Below are 14,747 nucleotides of genomic sequence, written 5' to 3'. Positions count from 1 at the left end.
CTAGCGCGGTGCTCTAGTTTTATGTTTAATAAGCAGGACAAATGGACAGCGAGAAGTGGAATTTTTAAGTGCAGAGAGCTGCCTGGTTATACAACAAAATAAATTATTGTCCATTTCGTTATTGTTGAAATATGTCAGTACCTCATGACCGCTACAATGGGTTTTCTGATGCTGACATCTGAATGAGCGTGTGTGTGTGTGTGTGTGTGTGTGTGTGTGTGTGTGTGTGTGTGTGTGTGTGTGTGTGTGTGTGTGTGTGTGTGTGTGTGAGGAGATGGCACTGCAGGAAAAGAAGCTTGTTTTCATTATGGAGCATTGGTGGCGAAGACACTGTGGGCATGTGGACATAGTGTGGAAATTTGACTTCATAATTCCCAAACTAGCAGGATTCTAGCCACATCTGCATTCAGGCCTCTGTGAACCCTGCTCAAATCCAGCTCAAACCCAGCCAAAACCCTGCTCAAATCCCACTCAATCCTCGCTCAAATCCAGCTCAAACCCCACTGAAATCTAGCTCAAACCCCACTCAAATCTTGCTCAAACCCAAATGAAATCTAGCTCAAACCCCACTGAAATCTAGCTCAAACCCCACTCAAATCTAGCTCAAACCCCACTGAAATCTAGCTCAAAAATCCAGCTCACACCACAGCTGAGAAGTTGAGCCAGACAGAAAACAATCTGGTTTAAATCTGCTTTGCACCAATCAGATTCAGATAAAACCTATCCATCTTGAGCCGGATTGTTAACCGCAGTCTGAACAGGGTCTAAGCAGCCTGTCTTAAAGAACGGATATCAGTCATCAGAGGAATTCGTACCCTTTCCACTCCCGCAGCAGGCTGTTGATGATCCCCTTCAGCACCGACTTCTGGATGTCCTGCGGCTGAACACACAGAGACATTTACAGTCTTCAGCAAAGACACAATTTTCTGGACACAGAGTTAATTTTGTCAACAGACATCATAAATAAAAACTAATCATTGAGAAAAACATGATCAGATTTGTTGCCATGTTCACTCATCAATACAGTCAAACTTGTGGTTCATGAAGGAGAACCACCCCCTCCTCCCTCCAGTGATACTTAAAGAAGTCAAGGAACTCCATAAAAAACATTAAAGCAGAGAATTTTAAACAGAGATTTAAATAAGTGTTTCCAAACATGTCACTGATGGTGAGGGTACGTCTCTTTGTGCGTTCAAGTTCTTACGGTGCTGAGCAGAGCATCATAAACCGTGTTGACAAACTTGGTGTTGACTCCAGAGTCGTCTACAGTGTTAAAAGATCCGTTTGCCTCCCGCTGGGAAAGAAAGAAAGAGAGAGAGAGAAACAACAGGACGTTTCCCTTTGTTGAACTAGAAATTCAAATTCAAACCAGGACTGCAAGCAGTCATATACGGGCCCTCGTTCCACGCGACGGCCTACCCAGGCCAGTGGGTGCCCTTGTGACCACATGTGGGCATGTGCATGCAGGGGTAACCACTCATCACACAGTTAAAATTGTAAAGAAATCACACAATGCATCAAGGAGTTATGACATGTTGATTGTTCATCCACTAGGGGGCGCTCAGTGTACAAACAGAGGGGCTGGGTGTGTTCAGGGGCCAACTGTCATCATACATGTGAAGTTTCAAGTCAATCAGGCAAAGCATGAAGGAGTTATCATGACTTGATGTTCCATGGCAAAGGGTCAAAATGGCAGCACCATAGCGGCCACACCCTTCAACATAGAGAAAAGCTTTCAATAACTTTGGGTCAGTATCATCTTTGGATGTTGTCAAAGAAATTTAAAGTGCATAGGTCAAAATCCCTAGGAGGAGTTCATTCAAATACAACATGTGGAAATCATTTCAAAATGAGAAGAAAATTCAAAATGGCCGACTTCCTGTTTGGAGTAGACTCATGGTGCAAGAGACTTTTTTGTACGTCTATGCAAGTCACACGTGTACCAATTTTTCATCTCCCTAGTCCAAAAAAACCCTATGGGGAGGGGTTTTTGAAATTTTCAAGGGGGCGCTATTGAGGCACTTTGCCCCGCCCATGGGCGACGCCCCTATGAATTGTAGGAGGTTGTCATGCTTGACCTGTGTATCAATTTTCATGATGATATGACAAAATTAAAGCCGTCAAAAGGAAGAACGTAATTTCATGGCGAAGGGGCGATATTCGGTATGCCACCACACAGATGCCGTTACTCGTAACTTCACGGCGTTCATCACCTACGTTCACCAATTTGTTCTGCATGTTTTAAAAGTGGAATGAAGTTGATTGGGTTAAGTATTTGACATCAGGACCTCTTAAAGTAAAAATAGGACATTTCCCGCCACCACCGGGGGGCGCTATGGCGCAGGTGGGAACTTAAGATATGTAGACGTTCAGGGCGGAGCCCTCATCATGTTCAGCAAGTTTGAAGGATCTACGATGAAGTATGTGGGTGTGACAGCCGTTTGAAGTGAAATGGCGTGCTCCGAAAAGCTCGCCAAAGTTTGACGACCCCTAGCAGCCACGTCTTTTGACTTAATTAGAATCTTTTGATAACTTTTGATCACCATTGTGTTGTGATGATTTTGACCAAATTTGAAGACGATCGGATAAAATCCCTAGGACGAGTTTGTTCAAATGTAAGTAGTGGAAATGGCCAAAAATGGCAAAAATTTGCTCAAAATTGAAACTTAAAATCAAAATGGCCGACTTCCTGTCGATATTTCACCATGACAGTAAGAGACTTTTTCGTGCATCCTGGCATGGTAAATATGTGTACTGAATTTCGTGAGGCTACGACGAAAAAAGCCCAATGTGGAGGGGTTTTTGATAATTTCTAGGGGGCGCTATTTCGCGATTTTTCTGCGATCATGTGTGACGCCCCTAAAATATCGAATTTCGGATCTGGCCGGACGACTTTGGAAAGTTTGGTGAGTTTTTGAGCATGGGAAGAGGCCGAAATTTCGATTTCAAAAGTGGCAATAATAATAATAATAATAATAAATAATAATAATAATAATAATAATAAACAGTGCAATTACAATAGGGTCCTCGTAGGACGTTGCCTACTCGGGCCCTAATTAAGGAAATTTTCAAAAATTGTCATGATTACCGGAAAGCACGGTGCTGTTTTTACTGATTTTGGATGAGATAACTCAAAAACAGGTGGATGGATTTTCTTCAAACTTGGTGGGACTATGACTTGGATAGATACGTGGAGGTGATCAAGGTTTAGAGTAGTTTGGTCAAATGTGAAAGGTCAAGGAAAACATGGTCTAAAAAAAAAAACACCTTTTCTGGTATATTAGTGGATTATTTCTTTTATATTTTTCTTGAATTAATATCATGTAGAGATTTTTACCTTCCGCATTAAAGTGCATAATTTTTAAAAAGTTTTTTTTTTTTGTTTAATTTTCACCTAAATATGCCCGAATTTTGTTGTTTTTATTTTGCACAAAAAGTGACCAAATGCCCCGGTGAGGTTGGGATGTTTTTAACGGCGTATTTGTGTCTCACCTTGAAGGCAGCGTTGATTTCGATGAAAGAGTCGAAGGTGGTCAGGTAAAACTCCCGGACCTCCCTCCAGTCCCCTGATTGGACGGCTCGCTCCATGTCCTCCCTGCAAACACGTGACAGACTTTGACTTACTAAAAACCTGGACAGGGTTTGGTGGTGTGTCTGGTGCTGTGGCTGAAGGAGTCCGTAACATGTAGTCGATGATCCGGATGTGGATCAGCCTGAGAACAGCATCAAGGTTCAACAGTATCTATTTTTGGTTTTCCTGATTTTGGCTGATGGACTCACTGGAACTCTTTGGTGGTTTTGGTGCGCAATGGGATGATGGGGTCAGAGGGGAACGGAGCTTTGACCTCCGGTGGCAGCGTGTCGATGGAGATCCGCTGCTTCTGACGGACATCGCTACAGATTGGCGGCAGTTCGCTCCCTGCATGAGAGACACACAGAACATCAAAGATGCAGGTGGTTAGAGTCAGGGGTTAGGCTCACAGGTTACAGTCAGGGTTTAGGGTAAGGGCTTAGGGTCAGTGGTTCATGTCAGGATTAGGGTTTAGGTTCAGTGGTTAGGGTCAATGGTTTAGGGCCAAGAGTTAGGGTCAGGGTTTAGGGTCAGGAGTTGGGGTCAGGGTTTAGTGTCAGGGTTTAGGGTCAGGAATTGGGGTCAGGGGTTAGTGTCAGGGTTTAGGGTCAGTGGTTAGTGTCAGGGTTTAGGGTCAGGAGTTAGGGTCAGGGTTTAGGGTCAGGAGTTGGGGTCAGGGTTTAGTGTCAGGGTTTAGGGTCAGGAGTTGGGGTCAGGGGTTAGTGTCAGGGTTTAGGGTCAGTGGTTAGTGTCAGGGTTTAGGGTCAGGAGTTAGGGTCAGGGTTTAGGGTCAGGAGTTGGGGTCATGGTTTAGTGTCAGGGTTTAGGGTCAGGAGTTCAATCAATCAATCAATCAATTTTTTTATATAGCGCCAAATCACAACAGTTGCCCCAAGGCGCTTTATATTGTAAGGCAAGGCCATACAATAATTATGTAAAACCCCAACGGTCAAAACGACCCCCTGTGAGCAAGCACTTGGCTACAGTGGGAAGGAAAAACTCCCTTTTAACAGGAAGAAACCTCCAGCAGAACCAGGCTCAGGGAGGGGCAGTCTTCTGCTGGGACTGGTTGGGGCTGAGGGAGAGAATCAGGAAAAAGACATGCTGTGGAGGGGAGCAGAGATCGATCACTAATGATTAAATGCAGAGTGGTGCATACAGAGCAAAAAGAGAAAGAAACAGTGCATCATGGGAACCCCCCAGCAGTCTACGTCTATAGCAGCATAACTAAGGGATGGTTCAGGGTCACCTGATCCAGCCCTAACTATAAGCTTTAGCAAAAAGGAAAGTTTTAAGCCTAATCATAAAAGTAGAGAGGGTGTCTGTCTCCCTGATCTGAATTGGGAGCTGGTTCCACAGGAGAGGAGCCTGAAAGCTGAAGGCTCTGCCTCCCATTCTACTCTTTCAAACCCTAGGAACTACAAGTAAGCCTGCAGTCTGAGAGCGAAGCGCTCTATTGGGGTGATATGGTACTACGAGGTCCCTAAGATAAGATGGGACCTGATTATTCAAAACCTTATAAGTAAGAAGAAGAATTTTAAATTCTATTCTAGAATTAACAGGAAGCCAATGAAGAGAGGCCAATATGGGTGAGATATGCTCTCTCCTTCTAGTCCCCGTCAGTACTCTAGCTGCAGCATTTTGAATTAACTGAAGGCTTTTTAGGGAACTTTTAGGACAACCTGATAATAATGAATTACAATAGTCCAGCCTAGAGGAAATAAATGCATGAATTAGTTTTTCAGCATCACTCTGAGACAAGACCTTTCTGATTTTAGAGATATTGCGTAAATGCAAAAAAGCAGTCCTACATATTTGTTTAATATGCGCTTTGAATGACATATCCTGATCAAAAATGACTCCAAGATTTCTCACAGTATTACTAGAGGTCAGGGTAATGCCATCCAGAGTAAGGATCTGGTTAGACACCATGTTTCTAAGATTTGTGGGGCCAAGTACAATAAATTCAGTTTTATCTGAGTTTAAAAGCAGGAAATTAGAGGTCATCCATGTCTTTATGTCTGTAAGACAATCCTGCAGTTTAGCTAATTGGTGTGTGTCCTCTGGCTTCATGGATAGATAAAGCTGGGTATCATCTGCGTAACAATGAAAATTTAAGCAATACCGTCTAATAATACTGCCTAAGGGAAGCATGTATAAAGTGAATAAAATTGGTCCTAGCACAGAACCTTGTGGAACTCCATAATTAACTTTAGTCTGTGAAGAAGATTCCCCATTTACATGAACAAATTGTAATCTATTAGACAAATATGATTCAAACCACCGCAGCGCAGTGCCTTTAATACCTATGGCATGCTCTAATCTCTGTAATAAAATTTTATGGTCAACAGTATCAAAAGCAGCACTGAGGTCTAACAGAACAAGCACAGAGATGAGTCCACTGTCCGAGGCCATAAGAAGATCATTTGTAACCTTCACTAATGCTGTTTCTGTACTATGATGAATTCTAAAACCTGACTGAAACTCTTCAAATAGACCATTCCTCTGCAGATGATCAGTTAGCTGTTTTACAACTACCCTTTCAAGAATTTTTGAGAGAAAAGGAAGGTTGGAGATTGGCCTATAATTAGCTAAGATAGCTGGGTCAAGTGATGGCTTTTTAAGTAATGGTTTAATTACTGCCACCTTAAAAGCCTGTGGTACATAGCCAACTAACAAAGATAGATTGATCATATTTAATATCGAAGCATTAAATAATGGTAGGGCTTCCTTGAGCAGCCTGGTAGGAATGGGGTCTAATAAACATGTTGATGGTTTGGATGAAGTAACTAATGAAAATAACTCAGACAGAACAATCGGAGAGAAAGAGTCTAACCAAATACCGGCATCACTGAAAGCAGCCAAAGATAACGATACGTCTTTGGGATGGTTATGAGTAATTTTTTCTCTAATAGTTAAAATTTTGTTAGCAAAGAAAGTCATGAAGTCATTACTAGTTAAAGTTAATGGAATACTCAGCTCAATAGAGCTCTGACTCTTTGTCAGCCTGGCTACAGTGCTGAAAAGAAACCTGGGGTTGTTCTTATTTTCTTCAATTAGTGATGAGTAGAAAGATGTCCTAGCTTTACGGAGGGCTTTTTTATAGAGCAACAGACTCTTTTTCCAGGCTAAGTGAAGATCTTCTAAATTAGTGAGACGCCATTTCCTCTCCAACTTACGGGTTATCTGCTTTAAGCTACGAGTTTGTGAGTTATACCACGGAGTCAGACACTTCTGATTTAAAGCTCTCTTTTTCAGAGGAGCTACAGCATCCAAAGTTGTCTTCAATGAGGATGTAAAACTATTGACGAGATACTCTATCTCCCTTGAGTTAGGGTCAGGGTTTAGGGTCAGGAGTTAGGGTCAGGGTTTAGGGTCAGGAGTTGGGGTCAGGAGTTAGGGTCTGGGTTTAGGGTCAGGAGTAAGGATCAGAGGTTAGTGTCAGGGTTTAGGGTCATTGATTAGAGCCAGGGTCCGGATCAGGGTTAGTGTCAGGGTTAGGGTTTAGGGCCAGTGGTTAGGGTCAATGGTTAGTGTCAGGGTTTAGGGTCATTAGGGTTAGTGTCAGGGTTAGGGTCAATGGTTAGTGTCAGGGTTAGGTTTTAGGGTCAGTGGTTAGTGTCACGGTTTAGGGTCAGGAGTTAGGGTTAGGGTTTAGGGTCAGGAGTTAGGGTCAGTGGTTAGTGTCAGGGTTTAGGGTCAGTGATTAGGGTCAGGGTCCGGATTAGGGTTAGGGGGTTAGGGTTAGGCTCAGGGTTAGGGTTTAGGGTCAGTGGTTAGGGTCAATGGTTAGTGTCAGGGTTTAGGGTCAGTGATTAGGGTCAGGGTTCGGATTAGGGTTAGTGTCAGGGTTAGGGTCAGTGGTTAGTGTCAGGGTTTAGGGTCAGGAGTTAGGGTCAGGGGTTAGTGTCATGTTTAGGGTGAGTGGTTAGAGTCAGGGTTTAGGGTCAGGAGTTAGGGTCAGGAGTTGGGGTTAGGGGTTAGTGTCAGGGTTTAGGGTCAGGAGTTGGGGTTAGGGTTCAGGGTCAGGAGTTAGGGTCAGGGTTTAGGGTCAGGAGTTGGGGTTAGGGGTTAGTGTCAGGGTTTAGGGTCAGGAGTTAGAGTCAGGGTTTAGGGTCAGGAGTTGGGGTTAGGGCTTAGGGTCAGGGTTTAGGGTCAGGAGTTAGAGTCAGGGTTTAGGGTCAGGAGTTGGGGTTAGGGCTTAGGGTCAGGAGTTGGGGTCAGGGGTTAGTGTCAGGGTTAGTGTTAGGGTTAGTGTCAGGGTTAGGGTTTAGGGTCAGGGTTCGGATCAGGGTTACGGTTCTAACCTGGTTTATATTTCATGCTGTGAATCATTTTTAAAAACTGTCACTCAACATGAACCTCAGCTCAGGTGTTCGTAACTTTGACAGGAAAAAACATCAGTTTGTTGCAAAAGTTGAATCTTTGCAACTTCAGTCAACTTAAAATTAAAAGGCAGCCTGAATATGATTTTTTTAAGCTAAAATAAAGTATTTTTTAAATGTAGGGTGACAAAAACATGTTCATGTGTTTTTGAGATAATGTGCTGCCAATCAAACTGGTAAACAGGCGGAGCTTAAAGCAGCCAATCAGAAGTTGAAGCACAGTCCAAAGTGAAACAACCTAAAATCTTAGATTGATCTTTCGAAATTAACTTTGTTTTTTTCTTTGTTTTTTTTTTTGTGAAGAGTTGAATAAAGCGGCACACACACAAAAATATTTATACTGAAATAACGTGTTTGAGTAAAAGTGCTTGAATAAAAACAGGGTTAAGGATAGGGTTAGTAAAAGTAAAATGAAGCAAGATGCACAATCAGCGTGTCATCGAACAGTGAGGTGTTCATCCGTCCTCACGCGCTGCTCGCCATCATCCACTCTGTTTATATTTAGCATCCATTATCTCCATCACCACGGTGACAACAGTCACCAGCAAGCCAGTGGCATTGTGGGACTTGAGCTCAGAGGTACGATGGAACGACAGGATGGAGAACAGAAACAGGACATCTACATGATGTTTGGTCGTTATGACTGGGGAGGTGGTACGAGCGCTCTGAGTGCAACTCCGAGTTACTGCCGCCAAGGAAACCTTCATTTGTTTGTCAAAAAAAGAAAAAGAAATTTGAATTCAATTTTCAGATGAAGCAGGATACGGGCAAAAGAGTTATCAATTTGATTTTGAGTTATTTTGTCTACCATCGCACAACAGTGCCCCCTACTTGCACTACAGATCAGGTCAGAGCACCTAAACAGCCCTGGCACAGGTATGTGCTCTGAGTACAATCGAGTTCAGACAGATATCATCCCAGAAGAAGAAATTTGTGTATGATCCCACATCTGAATGTGGAGAAACCCTAACTCCCCAACCTTAACCCTAATCCAACCCTAACCCTAACTCGAAAAACCTTAACCCAACCCTAACCCTAACTCCCCAACCTTAACCTTTACCCAACCCTAACCCTAACTCCCCAACCTTAACCCAACCCTAACCCTAACTCCCCAACCTTAACCCTAACCCAGCCCTAACCCTAACTCCCCAACCTTAACCTTAACCTAACCCTATCTCCCCAACCTTAACACTGACCCTTCCCTAACCCTAACTCCCCAACCTTAACCCTAACACAACCCTAATCCTAACTCCCCAACCTTAACCCTAACCCTAACTCCCCAAACCTAACCCTGACTCCCCAACCCTAACCCTAACTCCCCAAACTTAACCCTAACCAAACCCTAACCCTAACTCCCCAACTTTAACACTAACCGTACACTCACCACCCAACCTTAACCATAACCCAACCCTAACCCTAACTCCCCAACCTTAACCTTAACCCAACCTTAACCCTAACTCTCAACCCTAACCCTAACTCCCCAACCTTAACCCTAACCCTAACTCCCCAAACTTAAACCTATCCCAACCCTAACCATAACTCCCCAATGTTAACACTAACAGTACCCTCACCACCCAACCTTAACCTTAACCTAACCCCAACCCTAACTCCTCAACCTTAACCCTAACCCAACCCTAACCTCTAACTCCCCAACCTAACCCCTAATAACACCTTAACCCCTAATTCTGGTGGCAGTAACTCGGAAATGCACCCTAACAATACAGTAACTCTACCACTACCAGTACCGCCTAACCCAAACTCTAAACATACATACATACATCTAAACATACCTTTACCTTAAACCCTAACCTGAACCCTAACCCTAACCCAATCAGCACTCTCATCTTCTGATCTCACAGAAGGCCAGAAGCAAATCCGAGAGAAGATGCTTGACTTGATGACTGTGCTGCTTGAGGTGAAGCTGTGACCTCCTGGTGGCGCTACAACAAAAGTGGGAGCATCGACCTGAATATGATGAGCTTTTATTCTGTTCTGTAAAGAGAAACAGACACCAAAGTTACGCCACACCTCCAATGTTAGGCCACACCTTCCACAGAAAAAGAAGAAGAGAGAAACGTGACGTTGCCATCACTCACTTTGTTCCTCCCACCCTCTGTGAAATCTTCGTGGTCGTCCTCATCATAATTACCTCTCAATTTGTGCATCACCAATTAGCAACAAGCGCTGGTCACCATGACGCCTTTTAATCACATGTATGACCTTCAACACCTCAATGGAGCCTGTCCTCCTCCTCCTCATCACCATCAAAGGTCCACCTGGGACACCCTTTGATGTCTCCTCATCATCCTCAAGTGATACCTTGAAGTGTTGTCTGTTCATCCCAGTTTTTGTTTGTGCTGATGGTTAATCAGCAGATCAGGAACTGTTAGCCGCGTGGACTCACCCGCCACACAAAAACAAAGAAGGAGGTTTTCTCTCAAATGTGTTTGTTATTCTTGAGGTTATTTAATTAGTGATGAATTCAGAGGACACGCCCATGTTTCTCCCGGGCATGTCAGATAGATGGTAACTTGCAGGATCATGGACCGGGTGTCCAGATCCAAGGTGGTTCTGCACTGTGCTGGATGCTGTGATGTGCGGCATGCAATAAGGACAACAGAGGACTTACTATTAGCTTGACAATATTTTACATTGTTATTTATTTTGATAGAAGCTGTACTTTATTTTGGTTTTCCAACCCAAATCAGAAAAAAGTTGGGACTCTAAAGTATTTACCGCTTTGTGATGTTGTCGTTCCTTCTCAGACAAGTTTTTCCATTGAGGACATCATGTGATGAAGGAGTTCATGTGTTATTTTGCCCCATAGTTCCTGACCACACTATACGCTTCCACTGTGTGATGGTCCAACCCAGATGCCACCGAGTCCAGAGAGGTCAACGCTGCTTCTAGATGTAAGGCCTCTGTTTTTACAGTAAAATACATTGTAGTGCTTGACAAAGGTTTCCCAAAGTAATCTCTTGCCCATGTGGTTATATCAGCTATTGATGAATGACTGCTCAATGTAGTGCTGTCTGAAGGATCGGACATCACAGATATTCAGTTTAGGTTTGGGCACATTATACACTGAAATTCCTTCAGATTCCTTGATTTGTTTTAAGACATTCTGTAGTGTAGAAAGAGAGAAATATGTAAATCTCTCCTGCCATCTTTCTTTCAGGAACATTGTTTTTAAACATTTCAATATTCTCACACACCTGTCGACAAACTGGAGATCTTTTGACCATCTTTGTTCCTCAGACTAAGTTTTTATGGATATTGCTTTTGCACCATATCATGATTACAGTCACCTGTTTAAAATAAGATCATTTTTTAGTTGTTTTTACCCCATTATCAGCCCTAAATTGATCCCATCTCAACTTATTTTTTTATGTTTTGCAGAAATGGTTGAATATTAACAAATTAAATGTATGAATGAATGAATGAGGTGGGCTTCATAGATAATTGGCAAAGCTTCTGGGGAAAACCTGGTCTTGTTAGGAGAGACGGCATCCATCCCACTTTGGATGGAGCAGCTCTCATTTCTAGAAATCTGGCTAATTTTCTTAAATCCTCCAAACCGTGACTATCCAGGGTTGGGACCAGGAAGCAGAGTTGTAGTCTTACACACCTCTCTGCAGCTTCTCTCCCCCTGCCATCCCCTCATTACCCCATCCCCGTAGAGACGGTGCCTGCTCCCAGACTACCAATAACCAGCAAAAATCTATTTAAGCATAAAAATTCAAAAAGAAAAAATAATATAGCACCTTCAACTGCACCACAGACTAAAACAGTTAAATGTGGTCTATTAAACATTAGGTCTCTCTCTTCTAAGTCCCTGTTGGTAAATGATATAATAATTGATCAACATATTGATTTATTCTGCCTAACAGAAACCTGGTTACAGCAGGATGAATATGTTAGTTTAAATGAGTCAACACCCCCGAGTCACACTAACTGTCAGAATGCTCGTAGCACGGGCCGGGGCGGAGGATTAGCAGCAATCTTCCATTCCAGCTTATTAATTAATCAAAAACCCAGACAGAGCTTTAATTCATTTGAAAGCTTGTCTCTTAGTCTTGTCCATCCAAATTGGAAGTCCCAAAAACCAGTTTTATTTGTTATTATCTATCGTCCACCTGGTCGTTACTGTGAGTTTCTCTGTGAATTTTCAGACCTTTTGTCTGACTTAGTGCTTAGCTCAGATAAGATAATTACAGTGGGCGATTTTAACATCCACACAGATGCTGAGAGTGACAGCCTCAACACTGCATTTAATCTATTATTAGACTCTATTGGCTTTGCTCAAAAAGTAAATGAGTCCACCCACCACTTTAATCATATCTTAGATCTTGTTCTGACTTATGGTATGGAAATAGAAGACTTAACAGTATTCCCTGAAAACTCCCTTCTGTCTGATCATTTTTTAATAACATTTACATTTACTCTGATGGACTACCCAGCAGTAGGGAATAAGTTTCATTACACTAGAAGTCTTTCAGAAAGCACTGTAACTAGGTTTAAGGATATGATTCCTTCTTTATGTTCTCTAATGCCATATAACAACACAGTGCAGAGTAGCTACCTAAACTCTGTAAGGGAGATAGAGTATCTCGTCAATAGTTTTACATCCTCATTGAAGACAACTTTGGATGCTGTAGCTCCTCTGAAAAAGAGAGCTTTAAATCAGAAGTGTCTGACTCCATGGTATAACTCTCAAACTCGTAGCTTAAAGCAGATAACCCGTAAGTTGGAGAGGAAATGGCGTCTCACTAATTTAGAAGATCTTCACTTAGCCTGGAAAAAGAGTCTGTTGCTCTATAAAAAAAGCCCTCCGTAAAGCTAGGACATCTTTCTACTCATCACTAATTGAAGAAAATAAGAACAACCCCAGGTTTCTTTTCAGCACTGTAGCCAGGCTGACAAAGAGTCAGAGCTCTATTGAGCTGAGTATTCCATTATCTTTAACTAGTAATGAGTTCATGACTTTCTTTGCTAACAAAATTTTAACTATTAGAGAAAAAATTACTCATAACCATCCCAAAGACGTATCGTTATCTTTGGCTGCTTTCAGTGATGCCGGTATTTGGTTAGACTCTTTCTCTCCGATTGTTCTGTCTGAGTTATTTTCATTAGTTACTTCATCCAAACCATCAACATGTTTATTAGACCCCATTCCTACCAGGCTGCTCAAGGAAGCCCTACCATTATTTAATGCTTCGATCTTAAATATGATCAATCTATCTTTGTTAGTTGGCTATGTACCACAGGCTTTTAAGGTGGCAGTAATTAAACCATTACTTAAAAAGCCATCACTTGACCCAGCTATCTTAGCTAATTATAGGCCAATCTCCAACCTTCCTTTTCTCTCAAAAATTCTTGAAAGGGTAGTTGTAAAACAGCTAACTGATCATCTGCAGAGGAATGGTCTATTTGAAGAGTTTCAGTCAGGTTTTAGAATTCATCATAGTACAGAAACAGCATTAGTGAAGGTTACAAATGATCTTCTTATGGCCTCGGACAGTGGACTCATCTCTGTGCTTGTTCTGTTAGACCTCAGTGCTGCTTTTGATACTGTTGACCATAAAATTTTATTACAGAGATTAGAGCATGCCATAGGTATTAAAGGCACTGCGCTGCGGTGGTTTGAATCATATTTGTCTAATAGATTACAATTTGTTCATGTAAATGGGGAATCTTCTTCACAGACTAAAGTTAATTATGGAGTTCCACAAGGTTCTGTGCTAGGACCAATTTTATTCACTTTATATATGCTTCCCTTAGGCAGTATTATTAGACGGTATTGCTTAAATTTTCATTGTTACGCAGATGATACCCAGCTTTATCTATCCATGAAGCCAGAGGACACACACCAATTAGCTAAACTGCAGGATTGTCTTACAGACATAAAGACATGGATGACCTCTAATTTCCTGCTTTTAAACTCAGATAAAACTGAAGTTATTGTACTTGGCCCCACAAATCTTAGAAACATGGTGTCTAACCAGATCCTTACTCTGGATGGCATTACCCTGACCTCTAGTAATACTGTGAGAAATCTTGGAGTCATTTTTGATCAGGATATGTCATTCAAAGCGCATATTAAACAAATATGTAGGACTGCTTTTTTGCATTTACGCAATATCTCTAAAATCAGAAAGGTCTTGTCTCAGAGTGATGCTGAAAAACTAATTCATGCATTTATTTCCTCTAGGCTGGACTATTGTAATTCATTATTATCAGGTTGTCCTAAAAGTTCCCTAAAAAGCCTTCAGTTAATTCAAAATGCTGCAGCTAGAGTGCTGACGGGGACTAGAAGGAGAGAGCATATCTCACCCATATTGGCCTCTCTTCATTGGCTTCCTGTTAATTCTAGAATAGAATTTAAAATTCTTCTTCTTACTTATAAGGTTTTGAATAATCAGGTCCCATCTTATCTTAGGGACCTCGTAGTACCATATCACCCCAATAGAGCGCTTCGCTCTCAGACTGCAGGCTTACTTGTAGTTCCTAGGGTTTGTAAGAGTAGAATGGGAGGCAGAGCCTTCAGCTTTCAGGCTCCTCTCCTGTGGAACCAGCTCCCAATTCAGATCAGGGAGACAGACACCCTCTCTACTTTTAAGATTAGGCTTAAAACTTTCCTTTTTGCTAAAGCTTATAGTTAGGGCTGGATCAGGTGACCCTGAACCATCCCTTAGTTATGCTGCTATAGACGTAGACTGCTGGGGGGTTCCCATGATGCACTGTTTCTTTCTCTTTTTGCTCTGTATGCACCACTCTGCATTTAATCATTA

General features: G+C 42.2%; 1 protein-coding gene across 1 annotated transcript in view; it reads right to left on the bottom strand.

Moving 5' to 3' along the window:
* The window catches only part of hectd2 (HECT domain containing 2), a 106,232-nt gene that overhangs the window by 77,433 nt on the left and 14,052 nt on the right, over nucleotides 1-14,747 (bottom strand). Inside the window, exons 3-6 of the mRNA XM_034184460.1 lie at nucleotides 3,781-3,919; nucleotides 3,493-3,595; nucleotides 1,205-1,294; nucleotides 816-880 (exon numbers count right to left, since the gene is read on the bottom strand). Of these exons, the coding sequence (XP_034040351.1) occupies nucleotides 816-880; nucleotides 1,205-1,294; nucleotides 3,493-3,595; nucleotides 3,781-3,919 (397 nt within the window). The remainder of the gene's footprint in view (nucleotides 1-815; nucleotides 881-1,204; nucleotides 1,295-3,492; nucleotides 3,596-3,780; nucleotides 3,920-14,747) is intronic.

This window comes from Thalassophryne amazonica, chromosome 13 (genome assembly GCF_902500255.1).
Source record: "Thalassophryne amazonica chromosome 13, fThaAma1.1, whole genome shotgun sequence".
Lineage (NCBI taxonomy): Eukaryota > Metazoa > Chordata > Actinopteri > Batrachoidiformes > Batrachoididae > Thalassophryne > Thalassophryne amazonica.
This window is presented reverse-complemented; position numbering and strand designations above follow the sequence as displayed.